The sequence below is a fragment of the Scleropages formosus genome, chromosome 16 (genome assembly GCF_900964775.1).
Source record: "Scleropages formosus chromosome 16, fSclFor1.1, whole genome shotgun sequence".
Lineage (NCBI taxonomy): Eukaryota > Metazoa > Chordata > Actinopteri > Osteoglossiformes > Osteoglossidae > Scleropages > Scleropages formosus.
The window spans coordinates 22,797,269-22,819,169 of NC_041821.1; the positions used below are offsets into that span (position 1 = coordinate 22,797,269).

General features: G+C 42.0%; 1 protein-coding gene across 1 annotated transcript in view; it reads left to right on the forward strand.

The window, feature by feature from the left end:
* The first annotated feature begins 312 nt into the window (after positions 1-312).
* The window catches only part of sorcs3a (sortilin related VPS10 domain containing receptor 3a), a 187,989-nt gene continuing 166,400 nt past the window's right edge, over positions 313-21,901 (forward strand). Inside the window, exon 1 of the mRNA XM_018750804.1 lies at positions 313-1,262. Coding sequence (XP_018606320.1) covers positions 549-1,262 — 714 coding nt within the window. The 5' untranslated portion in view covers positions 313-548. The remainder of the gene's footprint in view (positions 1,263-21,901) is intronic.

Sequence of the window (21,901 nt, forward strand, 5' to 3'; positions counted from 1 at the left end):
CACACACTCCTCCTGCTTCTCTCTTCCTGTATATCTCTCCTCTCTCCATCTCTTTCTCTGGCTAAGACACACACATAGAAACACACACTCAGTGTTTATTCCTCTCTCTCATGCAAACATTCTGCCTCACACACATTCTGTGTCACACTTTCTGTTTCACACTTTCTCTCTATAATCTCTCACAGGCAAACACACACTCTCCATCTCTCACTCTATCTCACTCGCAAACACACACACTGAGACAGACACACACACACACACACACACACACACACACACACACACACACACACACACCCTCTCTCCCTGTCTCTTCCGGGCTCGGTTTCGGCACCCTGCTTACATTCAGCTCCACCCCTGTGTGGCGGCTCACTTGATCAGATCCTTGGACGTGAACAGTTTCTGTGAGGAGCGCGCACAGAGCGCAGGGAGCGCGCACAGAGCCCGGGCTGCGGCCACCGGCGCGCTACTTCGCACGAGTTCCTCACTTCCTCTGGTCACCTGAAAAAAGCGGTTTGAACAGCACGATCCTCCGCTCGGCGCGCACCATGGGGACTCGAGCTGCTCTACGGTTCTCTTTGTGCGTCGGGTTTCTGATCGCGACCCATGTGGCCACCAGCGCCAGGGCTGCGATCACTTGCGCGTCTTGTCAGGCGCGAGTTCACTTAACCCGAGACAAATTACTGCGGGAAAAAAGGATGGAGCCGGGAGACAAGGGCTCGCCACTTGCAGAGCCACTGAGCCCGGACGCCGGACTGGGAGCCCCAACCGGGGAGGAAGGCACCGCTAACGGATCCGAGGAGCTCGGGGTTTCGGGCGATGCCGTCCAGAGGTCCGAGGATGCGGGAGCGCGCGGAGTTTCCCAAGTACTGAGGGATCGTTCATTCCAGGCCACGCGGGTGGCCGGAATTACGGGCGATGGGGACGCGCACGATGGAAACCACTTGGGCAGGAACTGGACTCAGAAGTCCACGTTTGCCAGGCCGAAGCGGAGCGGAGGCGAAGTGAGCGAAGCGGTGGAAGGTGCGAGGAGCAGCGAGCCTTTTATTGATGGAGCGCATGGGCAGGACAGGGAGACAGCCGCTCCGTCCGCGAGCGGACAAAGACAGATGATGAGGACCGAGTCCACCTGGAGCGGGGCCGATGCGAAAGTGTTCACCCCCCGGCAAGAAGAGCCCAAAGTTGTGAGCAGCACTTTCGCCCTGGCAGGGGATTCCGCACACAACCAGGCTATGGTGCACTGGTCCGGACATAACAGCAGTGTAAGTTCTGATCCGTGTGTTTCATGCAGTGTGTCCGACACCGTGGCCGAGCGCGAGCGCGAGCGCAGGGACCGTGCAGCGCGCACAGTAACAGGTGCACGCGTCGCATCGGCGTCGGCGTCGGCGTCGCCGCAGCCCCACAACGCGGCAGCGCAGCGGATCGCCGTTCGTTCCTGGGGAACCGCTTAAACTGCACGATAAAGGTCCCTTCCCGCATCGACGCGCGAGTAAAAGTACGCGAAAAGGGGGAGGGAAGTACGCATTTTCACATCACATCGCGTCGCGTCGCGCATCTCGAATAACGGACACTGAGAGAGAAGTTAATAATCGCCGCGCTAATCATGGAATCACGCGAAGTAACACGGAAGTGCCGCTATTTATACACACAGTTTTGCGCTTCGAACGGCTGTTTTTGCGCGTAATTGTTCATTCCCGCTGCGCACTGGGATTTTTTTTTTTTTTTTTTTTTTCCTTTCCTTTGCGCTCAGTTTCTAAAGGGGTGGGACGGGACACATTCATTCAATGGCGTTTGGTGCCTTGATTTCTCCCGAGGGCAGAGAGATCCTCAATGAAGGAGCAGCACGTGCTCCTCCTTAAATTCCAACTTCAATGCATTTATTTCACTCCTCTTCTTCATTAGAACTTCCTTCGCAAATTCAGAACGCATGTTTCCTTGCAAGAGGAGTTGATCGTCATGCCATGGTCAAGAAGTATTTTTACTCTGAACGTGGATATTTTTAAAAGAAATTGAGACAAACAGTTGCTAATTTATTCTATAAATACACTTTTTGCATATATATTCGACCTCCGTGGGAGCTTCAAACTGCGAGTGTTTCTCACTACGGACAAGTTCAATGTGGTCATAAAAATATGCGCATGAAGCTCTCCTTTTATTACACTATTCATTTGGATTTTACTTCCACTTGCTTCTACTTTATTCTGGGGAGAAGGATTTAAGCGTTTAAAATGAGGTGCGGAGTTGTAGAGCTAAACTTCATTCCAGTTCCCAATATGCTGTGTATGTCTTCCCATGTTTTACAGAGATAAATTGTGAAAGTTCGACAATTTTCTGGGAAAGCCTGTTAATTGTAGCCCTGCATTTACAGGGTAGTTCCAAAAGGTGGAGTACAGCACTTTAAAGTGTCTTCAAATCAATTCTGCACTTTCCTCCCTCAATCACGCTGGAGTATTATTATTATTATTATGTAGAATTTAATAGGACTGAAACAGATTTATGGGAACAAGTGGGTAAAGTTCAAGTGGAGAAATCTGGCAAATGTAAGCCAATAGCAGTTTTGGATGTGCTATTTCAGGGTTTAATCATGGTACTTTTTTCACCGAAACTCAACCCAAGTCACTTGGCAAGTGTATCTATATGAAGAAATGTTAAGTAACTGTAAGGCAAAGCTGAGGTGATTCATTGGTTTTACTATTGTAGCCATGCTTTCACTGCCATTATGTAACTAAGGGTTTTTCTTTTTAAGAGGAACTGGAGCCTGCAGCATGTTTTCATGTTTGCTATTCTGACTCAGAAATAAAATAGACCAAAGGCTGTTTCCAGAGTGCTTTAGGGCAGGGTCTTACACTCCAGACTCCCTGACATCATCGGAATTTTAGTATCACGTCTTGCAAGTTCTATATGATCTCTGGAAATTGTGTAAGTACATGTTCTCCTAACATACCCACAACTGACACTTGAATGTCAGTATAACTAATTAGTGTGTTTGTAGGGTTGAAAAAAAAAATCTTTATGTTTCTGTTAGGGCTAAATTAACAGTTGTAATCACACAGACTAACACTTGGCCTTCCTCCACTTTTTTTTTGGCTCCTTGCATTATTTCCTTCTCCCCTGGGAGAGCCCTGCTAACACCTCAACCGCCTAAATGGATGTTGTCACTCCCCCGTAAGGCGGGACCAAAAGGTGGAGGCTTGGGAGAGTGATTGAAATTTGCAAAGCACGACCAAAGGGCAAATTGCGGTTGGTCCTGCCCAGCAGACAAATGAGTCTCCCCAACAGAACAGAAGAAAACAGCCAACATCTGGCACTACATCACAGGTATAAATGTTAAATGCAGTTTTTCTTTGTTGTACAATGAAGACCAGTTAGGAAGGCCGCTGGTATCCTTTGTACCTTCTCCTTTATTTTTTTTTCTTTGGAACGTTAGCTAATATTTTCATTCGTTTAAAGACATCATTTCAAGTTTGGTTTGATATCTGCATTCCAGACAACCCTGGCAGAATGGGGATAGTATGACACAGGAATTATTAAATTACACTTCATTATATCGTAATTTTGCAGTGAAGTCAGCTCACTGGAGGGCCTGCAAACGATAGTAGATGGTGTCAGTCTCGAAGACCTAAACAGCATTAACAGTCTTGGAAACAAAGTGGGAGTTGGGAAGCTTCGATGTGTTTTTCAGCTGATGATGTTGGCAGAGCCTGTAGTTTATCAGTAGCACACAAGTTATATGTGTCCGCTGATCTAGACTGGTATTTTTTCAGGAACTGAATACGTCATATCAAATGGTATCAATATTTTCTATTGAAATTATGCATTTTTGTTATTACTGGTTACTTGGCTTATTATCACTGTGTAAAATAAAATTATATCTCCACCATTTCATTTATGTTTTCAGTAATGAAATTTAACGCCGATCCAATTACATTAAAGGCGATGATACTGAGCACATAAAGCTTCGTGCGGGAGATGAATATACAACTCAGTGCACTGAATCCCATATGGGATTAATGTGAGCCAAAGCCCATCCCAGAAGCACAAGGTACGAGGCAGTAGCCGGGGATGCCAAGGCTTCCCCTACCAGAGGACGCCAGGTCATTAAGGGGGAACAGACACACACTCTCTCAGGGCCAATTTACAGTCGCTGTAGAATTAAGCAGCATGTCTTCTAGAGGAGACAGGAGGACCTGACTAAAATTCACAAAAAAACACATCATCTCAGAAATAAATGTAGCTTGAATAGGCAGCTCTGCTCTGTCTTACTTGCTACAAGCTATTTCGTGTTAATTGTGTATAACTGTTTATATATGAGGGGCGCGGTGGTGCAGCGGGTTGGACTGGGTCCTGCTCTCTGGTGGGTCTGGGGTTCGAGTCCCGCTTGGGGTGCCTTGCAACAGACGGGCGTCCTGACCTGGGTGTGTCCCCTCCCCCTCCGGCCCTACGCCCTGTGTTGCCAGGTTAGGCTCTGGCTCCCCGCGACCCCAAAGGGGAAACGTGGTTCAGAAAATGTGTGTGTGTTTATTTATGTCAGTTACCACACCTGTAGTTCTTGCGTCTGTAGCTAACTTTTCTTCTCTCAGAGTATGTAGTCATACTTTACACACGTGGTTATCCATCCATCCATCCATCCATCCATTACTCAGAGTGATATCCAAAGGAGGTTGCAGTGATCCAGAATCTATTCTGGAAGCACAGGGCAAGAGGATGGGTTCCCTCTCGAGGATGCCATTCCCTCGCAGATCACTCTCTCTCTTTCTCACACACACACACACACACACACACACACACACACACACACACACATACACACACACACTCATTCACACACAAAGGGCAATTTAGAGTCACCGGTTCACCTGAAACACTGACCTGTCCTTGGACTCTGTGAAGAAACCAGGCCACCTGGGGGAATCCCACTCGAGCACAAAACTCAATACAAGCTGAGCTGGATTCAATCCCAGGTCTGAACCCACAGTGCAGGAGCTGTGAGGCACCAGTGCTATAGCTGTGCCTCCATGCTGCACCACTAGCTACTTATGTTATTTTATTTTAATCTTTTTTAATAACATTGGCTAGCCTTTACCATTTAATAAAAAATTGACTTCTCACTACAGTAAATAATACACATCAGGATGGCAATATTTGTTTTTTCAATCTACACAACTTCTCCAAAATAAGATTACAAACAATATTTTACAGCAGTGTATTTATTTATGGGCACTAAGGGCCTAATGGAAGTATGACTTCAGCCAGTGATTTTCGCATTAGTATTCATGAAGTCGAAAAGCCTCTTAAGATTACCATTTCTGGAGGAATTACAGCTTGATTGTGATACTTGCCAAATTAAATTGTTTAATGAGGTACTGGTATTCATGGTCATAATGGTCCAAGAAGGTGATGCAGAAACTGAGGACTGCATTGCATATCCTGAAAAGTGGAAGACCCGACCAGAGTAGTAATTCAGATCAGACGGGGCTGAAAATGAGAACACGTCCAAAGGAGTCATCATTTTAATTTCTGAATCTACCATTTTGGCTCTCCGTTTAGACTGCCAGCAAGTTTTACAGTCTGCAGCCGCATGTGTTGCTGTTTGGCTGCGTTACAGTCTGCTTGCTCCGATTGTCCTTTAGCTCGAAATGTTAAATAATTAACTTGAGGAGTGAAGCATTCGTCCCGAGGTTTTATTTTGCGGCAGAGGTGCTGCCCTCTCGAGCGTGTTGTCTGCCCCTGTCCGAGCACGGTGCTTTATCTTCATTGGTCTGCTCCTGATTTGGTGCATGATAAATTAAGTGCTCAAGGACGATGTGATGGAGCCTGAAGTCCTCTACTGAACCGAGGTGGTATCAGGCAGACCTCTCCTCTGCCACGCACTCTCCTGTTACTGACTCTTCCTGCGTCGACCTTGTCTAATTGTTCGCTGCTTAACTGGAGTGTCCCGGATTATATGTTCACAGAAGCAGAAGAGCATCGCGTTTTAGCACCGAGTCGAAATTATGCTGCGCTCTCATGCTAACATCGATGCCTAAAACCACAGTGCCTCGGCCGATTTATGCCTCCTCTGGGACTTGCATAGTTTTCGCCTTGTCATAAATATCATTAATGTTTTTCCTCAGGATTTGGCTCAACGTCATGCAATATGACACTTTTAGAGATGCACACAATCCAAAGGCTGCTAGATATTATTAATTAGATGTGATTTAATGTCCGCTACATATGTTACATGTTGGTATAAATGTGTGTGTGTGTGTGTGTGTGTGTGTGTGGTATAAATAAGTTAGCTGCAATGTTTTGTGACAATAATATTTTCTGGTAGGCATACCATTAAAAAAATGTTGTACGGTTTATATTAATATTATATAATTGTTCTAAAAACCGTCACAGAAAAAATCCAGTTTGTATTTTGGAATAACACCTACAGTGATTATGCCTGCTTGTAGAGCAAGACCAACTCTCTGTCTGACAGACGTTGCATAACACCACCTGGGTAGCACAGAGGGGACTAATATTAGCATGGCTAAACTGAGTTTGGCTCATGAGACTAATATGATTTAGGTTGCACACATGGGGCATGTTTAGCCCTGTCTTTCTTCAACCCTTGGATACTCTTCTTTCATTTAGGGATGCTAATGGATTATAAAGTCTCCTTTTATTTACCCTCCATGCAGACTGCGGTAGGAGAAGAAATGGGTGTCATAAATTATTTACACATCCAGAGGGTTCACTTTTTTCCTCCTAATTAGTGTTTACAAATGTGTTTCCCAGCCCTTGTTCCCTGCAATTGAAGTACAGTTTCATGGCACAAAGCCACACACTGCTAAGAAGGATTTATCTCCATTTGCTCACAGAGCCAAACCCTTATACTGTCAAATAAAATGTGCCAAAACTGTGGATTGGCCAAAATTAGATAGGCCACTCTTTTGTCTTGGAGCACAACCAGTCTATTTATATTTTGGATGAGAGGAGCTAATTACGATGATATACTGGGTCTTTGTATATACTATATGTGATATATATATATATACAGCAAACGTCAATACATTTGAAACATTTCGTCTGATTCATGGATAGGATTAGTTATAATCACTAAAGTTGGTTCTTTCAGTACTAAAAAAAGGAAATTAATCTGTTTTTTATCTCTTTTGGTGCCTAGTCTAGTCTGTCTCGTTGATTTATTTTAAACGGATATCGCCACATTAATGCAAAGAAAAAGAAATATTTTGTTTCTCGAGCTCAAAGCAGCGAGGTAATCTGAATGAGACAATAATGGTTTGCACTTTGAAACATGCGTCATGTGGCCTGAAATGAATATCCGTATGTGCTCAGGGGGTCTGTAAGCCCGTGTTGGGCTGTCTTGCTCGTGCACTCAGGTGATCAAATGCAAAATCTCTGCTGACATCCTCCTCTGCATGTGTGCTGGAAGCCATTACAGTTGCAATGACGATGTGCTAAACGATGAAGATGTGCTAAATGATGACGATGTGCTAAACGATGTCGATGTGTTGAACGACTGCTCACATTAAGCAATGCCTGCAGTTTTGCCTGAAAATGATGAGAAAAGAGCCCTGTGTTTTTGGTCTCTACAACCTGTCGGGGAACTTCATGCTGGCCATTCCCGAATACTGCGACAACGACCCTGTGTAGCCAGTTATTTCATCATGCAGCGCTCAAACTGCATGTTTCTCATCTGTAGGTGTTAATTTCCAGCTGCGCACTATACAGCCTGTTAGCTCGGCCTACACATCATAGGGGTGGCACTACGTTTTATGGAACATGATGCCATTTGCTTTATAAATCAGTGGAACGAGGCCCCCCTAATCAAGCATTGTTTTCCCCGCTGCTCATATGTTATGCCATATATTTTTTTTATTACACTTTAATTATCTTATTTAGTAATTGAGCAGTAAAACTACAGTGTATGAATCTTGTGGTTGCAACTTATCCTGCAGTGCTGCATTCCTAAGTGAATATAAAACCCACAGCTGCGGGTCTTTTAATTTCTCTGCGGAGCGCACTGACTGGAGAGGCAGCGGCAAAGGCAGCGGAGCAGCACGGCTTCTTGGCTCCGGCATCAACTCGGCTGCATCATTTTTGAAGAATAGGGAAAAAGGGGCGTAGTCTTAGTGCCCTTCTCCTGCCATTTCTCATGAGCACACAAACGCATGCCAGAGAAAAAGAATCAATAAAAAAGACGCCATTGCGGTGAGAATGAGTATGGAGCTCACCCATTTGCCATTGTGCCAGATGAGTAGCGCCACTTTAGGGAGGAAGTGCCGACTGACGCACGCAAACACCAAGGTATGACAGGCCTGAAGCTGCAATCAATTAACACTTTTCCTAATTAAAATGATCTACTGCATTTATCGGCGTGGCCGAGTCGGACTGGCCATAAAATCGAGATCTGCCACATTAACTTTACTAACACTCCCTTTTATTTTCCATTTAGATTTTAATGATAACATCCTGCTTAAACACCTCCATTACAAAAATAGAGTGTAAGCATCTTTCATTTAATAGGAAGAAGATTCCGACGATATGATGTTTTCAAGTCGCTTGCGGACGCTGCTTGACTTTGAACTCCCCTGTCTTTCCATTGTGTCAGCTGAACTATTCAGCTAGACTGTGTTGGTGAAAGTGTGCTTTAAATAAATTATATTCAAACTATAGTATTTCTGAAAGCCTGATATGAACCTCCAGTAAAAGTAAAGATGAAAGCATTCAGATTTTTTTTTTCTACAACTGCAGTTTAATTATTCATGTCACAAAGGCAGATTTAAATAATTCCATGCTAAAACATAATAAAACAACAAAACACAGCAAGGCAGTGATGACTTTCCACGGATAATAAATGAATTCCTGATGCACCATCTTAAAATAGTGCACGATCGACACCATAACTTAGAAACGATGTGTGCTTAACTACTTAGAGGATGTCTGAGATGAAAACAAAATTTAGAAATTTAAAATTGCCATCCCATGTGGATTTCATAGAGCCATAATAGTCTATGCTAGAAGCACTATTTAAGACTTCAGCACAAGATGTGATGAATAGGATATGTCCCGTTGGGAAGCAAAGTTATTTGTAGTTGAAAAATGAATGTAAGTCAACTTTCATGTTTGACTTTTAACATTTTTTGGAGCCTTTTACTACTCAGAGTACTACTTTACTGTTTTTAAATGCATTTATCCTGTGCTATTGTGCAGGGCTTTGAATAAATGTACTGAGAGATAACGCTGGTCCTCATACTTGGATCTGAAAGTGAAATCTTGGTCCTCAGAGTATAGGAAGGTCAGAGTTTTTTTTTATCCAATTCACTCATATGCAAATTATTCTTAAATTCATGTCAGTGTCACTCTTAAATTCTCAGTCAGATTGCACTGAGGTCATGGGAAGCCATAGGAGCCTAATTTCATTTTGCACTGAAAACTTCATAGAGCGGCAGTATCAAGTCCTGATGGGATGCTAATATCACACTTTTACTAGAGAATCTTAAAAAGCTCTCACCACAAAGACAATGACAACAAAACACTATACAAGCATTTTCTGTATGTAAACATCAAAATGTTTGATTTATGACAAGCTGTCATATCTCTTCCCTGCTTTATATTTCTTGTTGTGTCAGTTAATGGGACAGACATTCTACAGAAATTCTGGAGGCATCATGGCCCAATGGACCGTATTGGCATCTTACAGCTCCTGGGTACGAGTCGCTCAGCCTCTGTTGAGTTTGCATGCACTCCCATGTTCATTGTGGTTTCCTCAAGATGCTCTGGTGTCCTCCCACAGTTTAAACAGATGTGTTTCAGGTAGACTGGTGACTCTAAATTGCCCATCGTGTGTGAATGAATGTGTTTGGCCCTGTGATGGACAGCCGTCCAGGGTGACACCCTGCCTCGCGCCCTGGGCTGCCAGGATAGGCTCTGGACCACCGAGACCCTGCACTGGCCAAGCAGCTGTCAGTGATGGATGGATGCACAGCAGACATTGTTAAGGAGGTGAGATTAATGATTTAAAAGTTCACCAGAGACCTAAAGGTTGGTTGACTAATAATACCAGCTGTTGGAGATAGATGGAGGATCTACGGAGAGCCTTAAATACCGAGGTTGTTTTCAGTGAGGCTATTACCCCTCAAGCTCTGCTGCAAAGGGCAAAAATATCCTGGTTTTTATCTCCGGTTCATAGCATGCTTTCTGACTGGGTCAGATAGTAACACCAAAAAATAAATGCGACAGAGGTCTAGTTAATGAATTTATTATAATCTTAAAATCTGATGCAGTGGTTATAAATCTAAGTCTACTAGATAGGAGATTAAAGTTCTTTAATTAGATGCACATTAATCAAATGAGAACACTCAGCAAGTCACCAATATTCACCCTGTACTCCCTACTGATAACCTCTGGTTATTAGCAATTTATCTTACTTTCCTAATAGTATGCAAATCATGAACAGAGTCCAGTTTACCTTCAGAAGTCAGAAAATCCTTAATCTGTAAGAAAACGAAATAAAATCACGTATTGCTTTGTTGGTTGCCCGTTGAACTAATGCTAAAGGCAAACAGAACTCCTTGGTGACTCCTATTTCAGATAAGACAGGGCCCGTCCTTATACTCTACTTATCTTTCATACACCCTGAGCCCCTATCAGCCCCCTCCCACCCCAAACCTTCAACGTTGTAAAGATTGCCCAACTTTAAATCACATTTATACCTCCCAAAGCATGAACACTTGGATTCCATCTTGAACCGGTTAAAATTCCCAAGTGAAGCTGAATGAAGTGAGGACCTTGGATTTTTTTACTTTTTTATTTAATTGGTTTTATGCACAGCACTGGGTCAAAACATCATACAGACAGACAGTGTACTGAGAAAAAGTTAATATAACCAGATACAAAGAGTGAGGGCTCAGGGTCAAAAGGTTACAATTTATCACAGGTATGATCATGTTGCACTTTCCAGTAGCTTCCAGAAGGGTGTCCAGGTATCCAAAATACATTAGTATTCTCATGCAAATCAAATGTTAGGTTTTCAAGTGGCAGAAATTTGAACGTTTAAGTCATCCACATGTTTGCAGAGGGAACTTCAGTGTAGACTATAGCATTAAAACACATTTTATCGCCAGACAGATCAGGGTAGGTAGTCTGTGTACCATTATATCATCAAGAAAGGAGTCTGGGTTGTGGGTTTTTGATAGGGCTGCTCAGTTGGGCCACTGTAGAAGGTGCAGAAGGTGCCCAGTTAAGGCCCTGTACATGCAATCCCTACAAGTATATGCATTACTCATGAGGGGGTCTCACTTTTCTGAAGAGATGCCAAAAGCTAAAAAAAATCATGTGTGCCCATAGGAGATGTCTTCAAGCTTTAACCATGTCAGTAGGTAGGTCTGAACCACAACACTAACTTACTTTTGTGTGCTGTGTTCATAGGTGGTCCTCGACTTATGACACATGCGACTTGTGACCACCTGAACTTAGAGCAGCAGCCCTATCAACCTTGTTATATTATTGTTGAGTCCCGATGTTTGCTTGTAATGTCTAATGATGCGCGCTCCTCCTGCTGTACAGTAACATCGGCTGGCCAATCTGCCGCAAGGCACCGTATCTATTATCGTTTGGGTCTCAGTCAGTGTGTGGGTGTCGAGGCACCATTGTGTTTTGCTTACAAGACTTTTTATTTCTGATTGCCTTCAAGTTACTTTTTTATTTAAAATGGCCAGCAAGCAAGAAAGTGAGTTTTCTGGTTGCTGCTAGAAGACAATAGATGTATTAATAGAAGTGAAAATAACAGAGCAGTATAAAAATATAGTACACTGTATTATTATTATTATTATTATTATTATTAGGAATTAGGACTTTTAACACAAATAGTGTGTGACATTTGTGAAAACTTTAACAAGCCTGTACAACTCATGCATGTCAATTAATATGTTTCTGTTTTTCATATAACATAAGAGGATTCACAATTGGATTGTTGGAACGGAACCCCATCTTAAATCAAGGACCACCTGTGCAACCATTCCAGCACACTGATTTGTAACTTCATTTAACATCGTCAACACAATTTTTTCAGCTTATTTGTTTAGCTTACTCTTTTCCAGAGTGACTTGCTGTGTTAGATTTGCATACTAAGCTACTTACAATGGTTTTCCCATTTTTGCTGTATCAGTTTTGGAATGATAAACTTGCTGAAGGTTACTACAGTGGGAATGGGGATCCAAACCCTAGCTGAACTTGTGTCTTTCAACTGAACTCACTCACTCACTCACTCACTCACTCACTCACTCACTCACTGACCTTAACCGCTTGTCCTTGTCAGGGTCATGGTGTCCCAGAGCCTGTCCCGGAAAATTGCATCACTTTGCCGTCAAAATCTGTGCACGGAGGAATTGCAGCCAGCTGGTGTAGTGATTTTGGAATTGCAAGGACAACCTCGGATCCCGTCAAATAAAGCAGCGTAACTCCTTGTCTGGGAGAACAATGGGAATATGAATATTCCACAGTAACAGCATATGTGCATAAGGCTGGAGGAGTGCCTTGGCAGAAATACAGCCTGTGAGAGGGGCGCTTATGAGAATGAAACCACTGTAACTGTTTTGTTGTAATTCCAGAACATTCTTGTGTTCCACAGGGATGATTTGAGGGCCGCGGACACACAGGCGTGCGCCGGCACACAAGCGCACACACAGGTCTGTGGGTGTCTATCCAGAAGACTGGAGAAGCAGCCTCACTTAGCGATGTCAGCATCTCCCTGCTTCATTTTACTGACAAAGCATTTAGCAGAACTCAGAGTGCCTCGACTATGTAACAAAAACACAAGTGTGGCTTCAAGTGATCCAGGTACTGAGATAAAGCCATCCTTGGTTTCCATCTCCTGCTCGCTTTGTAAGTATCGGGAGTGTGTGGTTGCACGTCGCCTTTTGCTCTCCTTCATGCACGAACGGTACTGTATGGAGACGGAGCCGAGCAGGGCGTTCACACACTCGAGTGCCGCTGCAGAAACGAATGTCGGGCCGATACACGGTGTAACAAATGTAGCTAAATAAATACACTCCATAATGCATTTAAGACATTTCAGCTTACACACTCGTTTTTGAGCATCAACGTCAAAACAATTTTCTGCTGTGCGCTATACAGCTGAACACAGCACATTGTGCTGCAATAACTCTCAATCCTGTTTGCCTTCCGCAGCCTCCGTATCCCTTTGAGAACTTGCGAAACTAATACCTCTCATTATAATCTTGATATATTTATAGTCTGAAGCGTTGTAGCATGGAATATTGATGTGGATTACGTGGAGTTGTTCTGTAAATCTCGGAATGAGGGCATCATGCTCTTGTATGATAGCGGTTATGCGAGAATATGTAGAGAATATGAGGATATCATGTAGCAAGCTTTAGGGAGCTGCTGTTTTGTAAGTGGAACAAGTCTTGTGATGTGTCACTGTGTCCCTGTGTTACGGAGCATCGCCGCACCAAGGAGTGGGGCAGCAGGGGGCGCAGTGATTGGAGCTGCAGCCTTCTGCTTGAAAAATCCGGGCTCAAATCCCACCTCCTGCTGTAGTCCCCTTGATCAAGGCACTTACCCTGAGCTGTTACAGTAAAAATCACCCAGCTGTGTGAACGGGTAAATCGTTGTAAGGAGCTTAACGTTGGGGGAAAGGCATCAGCTAAATGAATATGTTATGCTGCTACTTTGCAAGGGTAAAAAAAATAAAGGGTGGTACACTATTACCGACATTTCACAACATTAACAAGGCATGGATAACTACTTCTTTGTGCTGTTAAATCCTTCTGAATGAGGCAAGAAGTAGATATTTCATGTTGTTCTATGTGCATTTGGCATATAAATTAAATCTCTGGCTTAGGGTCATGTCGGGATATCAGCATTCTCTAACCATAGGGTCTATGTATTAATGAGTACTTTTCTATATGATCAGAGCTTTGTTGCAGTGCAGCTCCATGTATATTAACAGCAATCACTGTAATTGCAATAGCGTGACTGTAAAATCAAGTGAAACATTTTAAAAGGCTTTCTCTCTGACACAAAGCGCGACATTTGTTCCTGCCCAAGATGCATGGGGACTGACAGACACTAGTCTGCGAATCCTTTTAATGCCAGTCTTTAAAAAAGCGAGGAGCAATTTAGCGAAATTCATTATGCACAGAACCAGAGATAACACAGCAAGTGAGCTTAGTTTATTCTTACCCTCTGTTTAACAATGAATACATTATTGTATAACCCATATGGGGAAAGTAAGTCAGTTATATAAAACATTAATTATGAATATGTGCTTTTGGTGAGCGTCAAAAAGTAACTGTGGCAATATTAATTATCTTCAGGGAAAATCTCATTTAGGTGCTATCTGATTTTATTCTGTCAATATGAAGCTATAATGGATTTTAAATGAGACTGCTAAAATCTAAATTGTGATTTGTGGCATTGTAAGGCATATTGCAAGGATGACTTTTTTTCATACCATGCTTGGATCACATGAGTTATCACAAGAAGGTCCAGGTATAAATAAAGTTAGCACTTATTATTTCATATTGCAGCAAATGTGCTTTTTCATAAATGGACTGTCAGTATTAACCTGTATCATATGCCATGTAATCCCTGAATCCTATTTCTAGATGTACGAGTAATGTGTATGCGTCCAAATGTAATATTTCCCTACAGCATATGGTACTTTCAGTGTTAGTGGCACAGTGGTGTAAACACAGAGCATGTGTTAGGGTACACACTCTGATACAGCCTGACTGCGATGTATAAGCTTATTCTAGACCGGGTAGTACAGCTTCCCAAATATTAATTAACATGGAAGGAAAGGCAAATGAGATTTCTTATTAATTTTACTTTGTAAATAACTATTAGAAGGGAACAAAGAAAGATATTTTCAGTAATTATTTGAGTAGCGATATGCAGTTCCATGATATTAATACTTTTCATAAATTAAACAAACAAATTACCATTTTATCTATAACACAGACAGCTATATATAGTTTGTCTTCAGCTTTTCTTGTTAAAATGCTGTGTTGTTTGAGGTAATAAGAGCGGATGTGTGTTGATATTCATATTTTATTGTAAAGCTATTTAAAGGTGAACTTTGGTTTTTGACCTCAGCGGTGTGTGTCTGTGTGTGTGTGCGTGGCACTCAGAGGGGTGTCCTAAGGCAGTGCTGTGCACTAACACTAGAGGGAGTGTTCAGATTGAAGAACATGAGCATAAAACATGGTATAGGACCATAGGGTGCCTTATGGAACATCTGCCCTTTACTGACATCATTAATAGTCTTATGGGATGTGAGAAAGCAGTGGAACACCGTTAGCTGCTAAAATTAGTTTTTGTGATGCAATGCTGCTATAACACTTTGCAATGACTGCAATATTTTGGTGATTGGTTAATTCATATTTATATGCATTCTTATGACAATACTAAATGTTGAAGCTTAACTTATTGACTGTGATATTTAGCAGCCTGTTGTTTAGTTTTTGTCTGACTTCTCTGACACCTTCTCAGCTTTTGTGAGCATATCACTTGCATGACAATACTTTTTTAACTTAAAGGGTTTCTGTCACACTACAATATTTTTGCATATTCTGTGGCTGGCAATATGGTAATATGCAATATTGTTCAATAACTCAAAAGAAGAAAGTATAACGGTCAGTTTGATGTACAGGCATTTCCCTTTTGCTCGTTGTGAGCACCCCAGAAGTGGAGTCCGGGGAGCGGGTTGAGCCAGTCACTGTGAGACCGCAGGGAACCTCGGCGCAAACCCGCAGCGCAATTCAGCCCAAGCCACCAGTTGGACGTGCCCTGAAAACCTCTGATTGAAATTATTTTTTCATTGTGCATTTATTTAATCCAAACACAGTCTGAGATGTTCTTTCATATGTTACAGCAGAATTATATTCTCTTTTAACTGGAGTAGTTCACAAAAGGTGCCTTAATAGATAATACCGCCAATACTGAGGATCCTTATTACATTAACTGCAGAGATGGTAATCTTTCCATTGACTGTGCATGCACAAACCCAACACAAAGGGAATTTACTCCTCTCCTTTCCAGAAAATGTCAACAACAATTTCTGTCATGAGAAAGGATTCTGCGTATCTTGCTGGCAACGACCTGTGCTGGCCAGGGCCAAAGTTTAAGCTCATATTTTAGATTCCAAGTGTGTTGTATCGCGTGGAAAATGCAATAATCATGATTGCGCAATAATAACAGTACTTGTGCTAGTTTCTCTAGGTTAAGAAAGTGTGTGTGTGTGTGTGTGTGTGTGTGTGTGTGTGTGTTTGGAAAAGCATCATGATTGCATCAGTGAAGAACCTGTACTGCTGTTTGAACTCATTTGCCATTAATAATACTCCTAATTACACTACATTCTAACAATTTGCAGTAGTAGACTGTATGTGAACAGCCTAATGCACCTAAGTACATTTCTCACTTAAAGACTTGTGACAATATTCATAATGAGACGATGACTCCACATGTATTGAAAACAATCCAGTTTATATCGGGACTATGAGTGTGTGCTGTGATCTTGCTGCCGCGGTACATATAGTCCTCGAGATGATCAGAATGGAATGAGTAATTGAATAAATTAGTACAATTAGCTAACTGCTTTGCTGTTCATTTCCATCAAGAACACTAATCATTGCAACGGAAACAAGATGAATTAATTAAGAATTTCAGGATATTTGTGATAATTAATTTTTCCAGCTATGAATGTCTCAGTTTGTGTTGTTTATTACGTTTACATTTACATTTATTCATTTAGCAGACGCTTTTGTCCAAAGCGACTTACATCTCAGCAAAAGTACAATTTATTAGCTATAAAACACATTTCGTCCCCTTAGTGTGAGGAAGGGCCTATGGAAAACTTGAAGTATTAATAGCAAAGTAGAAAGTGATGCCAATGTCTGAACCATAGCGGGTTGAACCCTTTAACTGGGCCTTTAAAGAGACAAGCCGTGAAGTGGAACAGATGGAGCAACAGACACAGGGGTAGGAAAACGCACAGGTGCAAAGAGAGAGAGTTGGGAAGATGTGCCAAGGTAATTCTTATAGGTTCTTATTTGCCCAGATGCCAACCGTTCTGCCTGCCTTTCTCTGGATGTCCAGGAGAGTTAATCCCTGACGGGCATCCGGGCTGCAGATGTTCACAACATAGTGGCACAGGGTTTGTGCTTGGGGCCCTACTGGAGTCGGGAAGTGACGGACGATGCCGACCTGGAAAACGTGAAAAGACTGGGGGCTGCGGCTTCTACAGATTGCCCCCAGAGGAGGGCTTCGGTATCCTCTGAGGGGGAGATGAGATGATCGACGCTGCGGTGACAGTGGTGGGGTGTGGAACCACGTAAAAAACTGTGCTGTGCGACAGGGAGAGGTGGCAGTTGCGTGGGCGGTCATGCAAATATGCTCTCTGCAACATCCCCAGAGACCTCCATCACAATGACAAGGAGAATGTACAGCAAGAGCAGCTAAAGCAAGATGGCAGGGGGGGAGGAGAAGAAGAAAAAAGTACATTGAGTGGCAATAGATAAACACTTGTTGGGTTTCCATTCATTGGATCTTCCGTCATCTCAGAGGTTTAATTCCTTCCATCACCCCCTCCCCCCCAGTGTTTGCGGAAAGCTCTTCACAAGATGATATTCTGTAGATACGGTGGATGCTCAATGCCCTCTCAACATGGGCTCTCTGAGCTGCTGATTCACAGATGTGCTTGAGTCAAGTCATTGAGAGTGTGTTTATGTGTATATGGGTGTGTAATGCATACCTTCTTCCTACGTTAATTCTCCAAGACAGATGGAATTCTTCCCATAAAGCCTACAGTCATATAGAACAGCCGTTTGGTCACCTCCTCGCTGGTGCTCCTTGGTACCTGTTGCATCCTCTGGACCACAAGGCCTCCTAATGGAGTGTCCCCATGTCTCTAGCTTAGACTCAGATCCAGCACCGCACCTTACACTGATCACTCAACATATTTTACCAGTGCTCAGTCCCACATGCTATTGTAGACAAAGCTATGCCCACAGCAGGGGTCTCTGTCATTATACCGTGCTGTGTTGTTGCTTATTTTTAACCACGTTTTATGAGACAGTTCCATCATTACTTTAGTTTAAGCTTGCTGCGTAATGCAAATGCATACTGTGCTGCTGGTGTTAGCAGTGTAAATGACTTACTTCTATGATGCAGCAGTCTGGGAATGTGCATATGATAAATGGGGTGGTTAATCAGATATTATTTGTCTCTGAGGCCAACGAACATCTTGCAGTAGTCCCAGTCCCAGCTCCATGAATAGTATTAAGCTGTAGAATTTGCATGTGCTGCATGTCCATGATTTTTATACATTATTATTATTTTTTTCTTTTCTAACTGCGTATTGGCCTTGGTGAATTTGCATGTCAGTTTGATGCAGATGTAACCATGAAAAATGAAACTGTGCAGTACGGGTAGTAAAAATTCAAGTGAGTACTTGTGCAGAAACTAATGAGTGACAGGCAGTTTAATCAGAAAAAGTATCAGTCATAACTCGACCTCATGGCCCGTAGTGAATTTTTAAAAAGTTTCCATCACACAAGAAACCAAGTTTGAGAGATGAGTTTGGATGTGGTTATTTGGAATTTTGTTTGCGCCTGGAAAGAAGACAGAAGCAGCATTGAATTTAATAGTGACTTAACAGAGTTAATGAACTGACCTTTGCTGAGATAAAGAGAATTTACATTCACGTTCAAAATTACATTGTCTGTTTTATTTATTTTTTCATATGATAATTTGCAAATTTGAGTGCATGGTATGAGTGCATGGAAAATGCATGAAAATGCATCTAAATACAATATTACGTGATCATTTTGCCAGGAAAATAACATGCAGTCCTTGAATGTTGACCGACATTAGCTGAAGGGTAAAAAATGTAAATAATGAGTAGTATTATATATTAATATGTATATATTCCACTAATTTATGCAAGAATACCTTATTGAAATGAATGTTTAATGAAAGCAGGGGTGCGGTGGTGCGGTGGTGCAGTGGGTTGGACCATGGTCCTGCTTTCCGGTGGGTCTGGGGTTCGAGTTCCGCTTGGGGTGCCTTGCGACGGACTGGCGTCCCGTCCTGGGTGTGTCCCCTCCCCCTCCAGCCTTACGCCCTGTGTTACCGGGTATGCTCCGGTTCCCCGCGACCCTGTATGGGACAGGCGGTTCTGAAAATGTGTGTGTGTGTTTAATGAAATGTTCCATTGTGTAATTCGTGTGTCAGTTTTTTCGACTTATCTGCTTAAATCCATATTTTCAGTAAAAAATGACGAGAAAATATTTTTAATAATAAAGAAATACCTCACTTTTTACCAGACATGTGTCAGAGTCAGCTGTTTAAACTTAAAAAAGAAATATTCCCAGAGAACTCAGTGCAGACGGCTGATGAATACATTTAAGAGATTTGAATACACAGGAGCTCGGGAGTATCATTTCCCGCTCCACTGCACTGAAGCATCATGGGAGAGGTAACTCGGTGGAGTGGAAAGTGTTCTATCAGGGAGAAGACAAAGCTCACAAACTCTCAGCCTCTCCATGGCTCTTCCATAATCTAGATAATAGGAGCTCTGGGCTTGATGGGGGCCGTCGCTCTAACCAGGGATATCTATCTAACCAGCTGATATCTACGCCTATCTTTGTGCTCCCAGTCAACCCAATCTTTGTTTATCTCCTTGGATCGCTTCCTGTTGCTAATCTTTATTAAACAGATTTTTTACATTTATTGATACACATGCCCACCTGTCAATCTCAGTTAAAATGACTTTTTTCCAAGCTCCAAGACGAATTTAAATTTACATTTTTTTTCATCGCAACATCTATGAAACACGATTTATTATATGATTTCTTCCATAGTACATATAGTAAATTGAGGCCTTGTTCTTTCAAGGAACTGGTATTTCGTAATATTCATGCTTTAGCCAAAGCTCATTCTGGAAACTGCTATCACAGGGATTTATGGATACAGAGGATTACAAAGCAATATAGCAAAAATTTCTGACTTTAGTATTTCTGAAATGTTTTGTTACAGATTAAATGAGTGCCCTGAGCACAGAAAGTTAGTCAGCCACGCAAGGTCCTAAAAGTCACCAATTATAGTTGGGTCAGAATATGACTCAGATCTTCACCTTCTTGTCTCTGGTGTTTAATGCAACTTCCTATCATCTTGACGTGCTTAACTTTGAAAAAAAGTTGAAATGTTGCTATTAAATTTGAAATTAAAGTGATTTGAATTCTAAAACTTGGTTCTAACAATCACTGATATTTCTTCAACTCACCTCATTTATTAAAAAAAGAAAAAAGAAATCAAAGGCTGTCTGATCTAATTCATCCAAATGTAATTCTAATGGAAATTTATCTTATTCATGTGTTGAACACTGAACAATCATCATATTTTCCACATGGGGCCAGCTGGCTGTGTAGTGGTTAGAGCTGGTTCCTTTACACCCAGAGGTTGCATGATTGAATCCCACCTCCAGCTGTAGGACCCTTCACCAAGGTACTTACCTTGAAATTGCTGCAGTGAAATAACCTAGCTGTATAAATAGGTAAACAATTGTTGATGGCTCAACATTGCAAGTTCCTTTGGAGAAAAGCATCAACTAAATTAATAAATATAATACCAACTGAATTTGATAAGCTGTAAATCAATAAAATAACCAACCCTCTACAGTTTAAACAAAATTAAATCTTTTTATAAAAGCTGCATCCCTGCTTTTCATGTCTTGGAACAATGTTTCCAATTTTTTCTTTTTACTTTTTGCTTCATCACACGCCTGATTATTGTGAAATAAACACAATATGGGCTGTTGTATTTGAACATATTTAAAATGTGTGTTTTCTACATAAGGCTGGTAAATATGACTAAAGTACGCTAATTTTTTAGAGAATAAAGTATTTGCCTTATATGGATGATTCTATGGACAGATGGTAATCCTCTAAATGGACGCAAGCTGACACAAAGAAGGCTGTGTCACAAAACATTTATAAAATGGAAAAGATGAGCATACTCTCTCTTACCACTATTGTCGGATGCTTTCCTCTCAGTATATTGCAGCTGAAAGGCATCCACATGCAATCATTACCCAACCTATTTCTGCCCTTTTTCCTAGTAAATACAATGAGCGCAAAGTACGTCTTTCCTGTTCACAGATGAGCCATAAAATGTTTCAAGAATATATTTCCTGTCACTCCAACAATGTATCTGCTCAATCTGTGCTGCATCTGTGCAACTAAAGCAGGAGGTGTTCAGATGTTTTAATGACCATGAACCTTATTGTAAGATCTTAAATGGCATTAACTTAAAAAAAAAAAAAACATGTAAATGTTAAAATAAACATATAAAAGGAATAAATAATGAGAATTTACACAACTGATTCTACTTATCTACTTGGTTTAAGAGGGGGGTGCAGTTGTGCAGTGGGTTGGACTGGGTCCTGCTCTCTGGTGGGTCTGGGGTTCAGGTCCTGCTTGGGGTACCTTGTGACGGACTGGCGTCCCGTCCTGGATGTGTCCCCTCCAGCCCTATGCCCTGTGTTGCTGGGTTAGGCTCCTGTGACCCTCTATGGGATAAGCGGTTCAGATGGTGTGTGTGTGTACTTGGTTTAACTAATAGAACTTGGGGTTCACTTATTTTTTGCACCCACACTACTTGTTTGTTTCTGCTACACACATGATTTTCTCTAAAGCAACATATGGAATTGGTCATTACACACTCGCTATGTCACATGAGAAAAACACCAGGGACACAAAGGATTCACATACTTTCAAGCTGCACTGTATGTATTTCGTTGAGAAAATGTTAAAAATGGCAACAACATATGCTCCCAAATTGAATAAATTTATCAGTTTAAATTGCATGTGTTCCTCGTTTCCCCAGA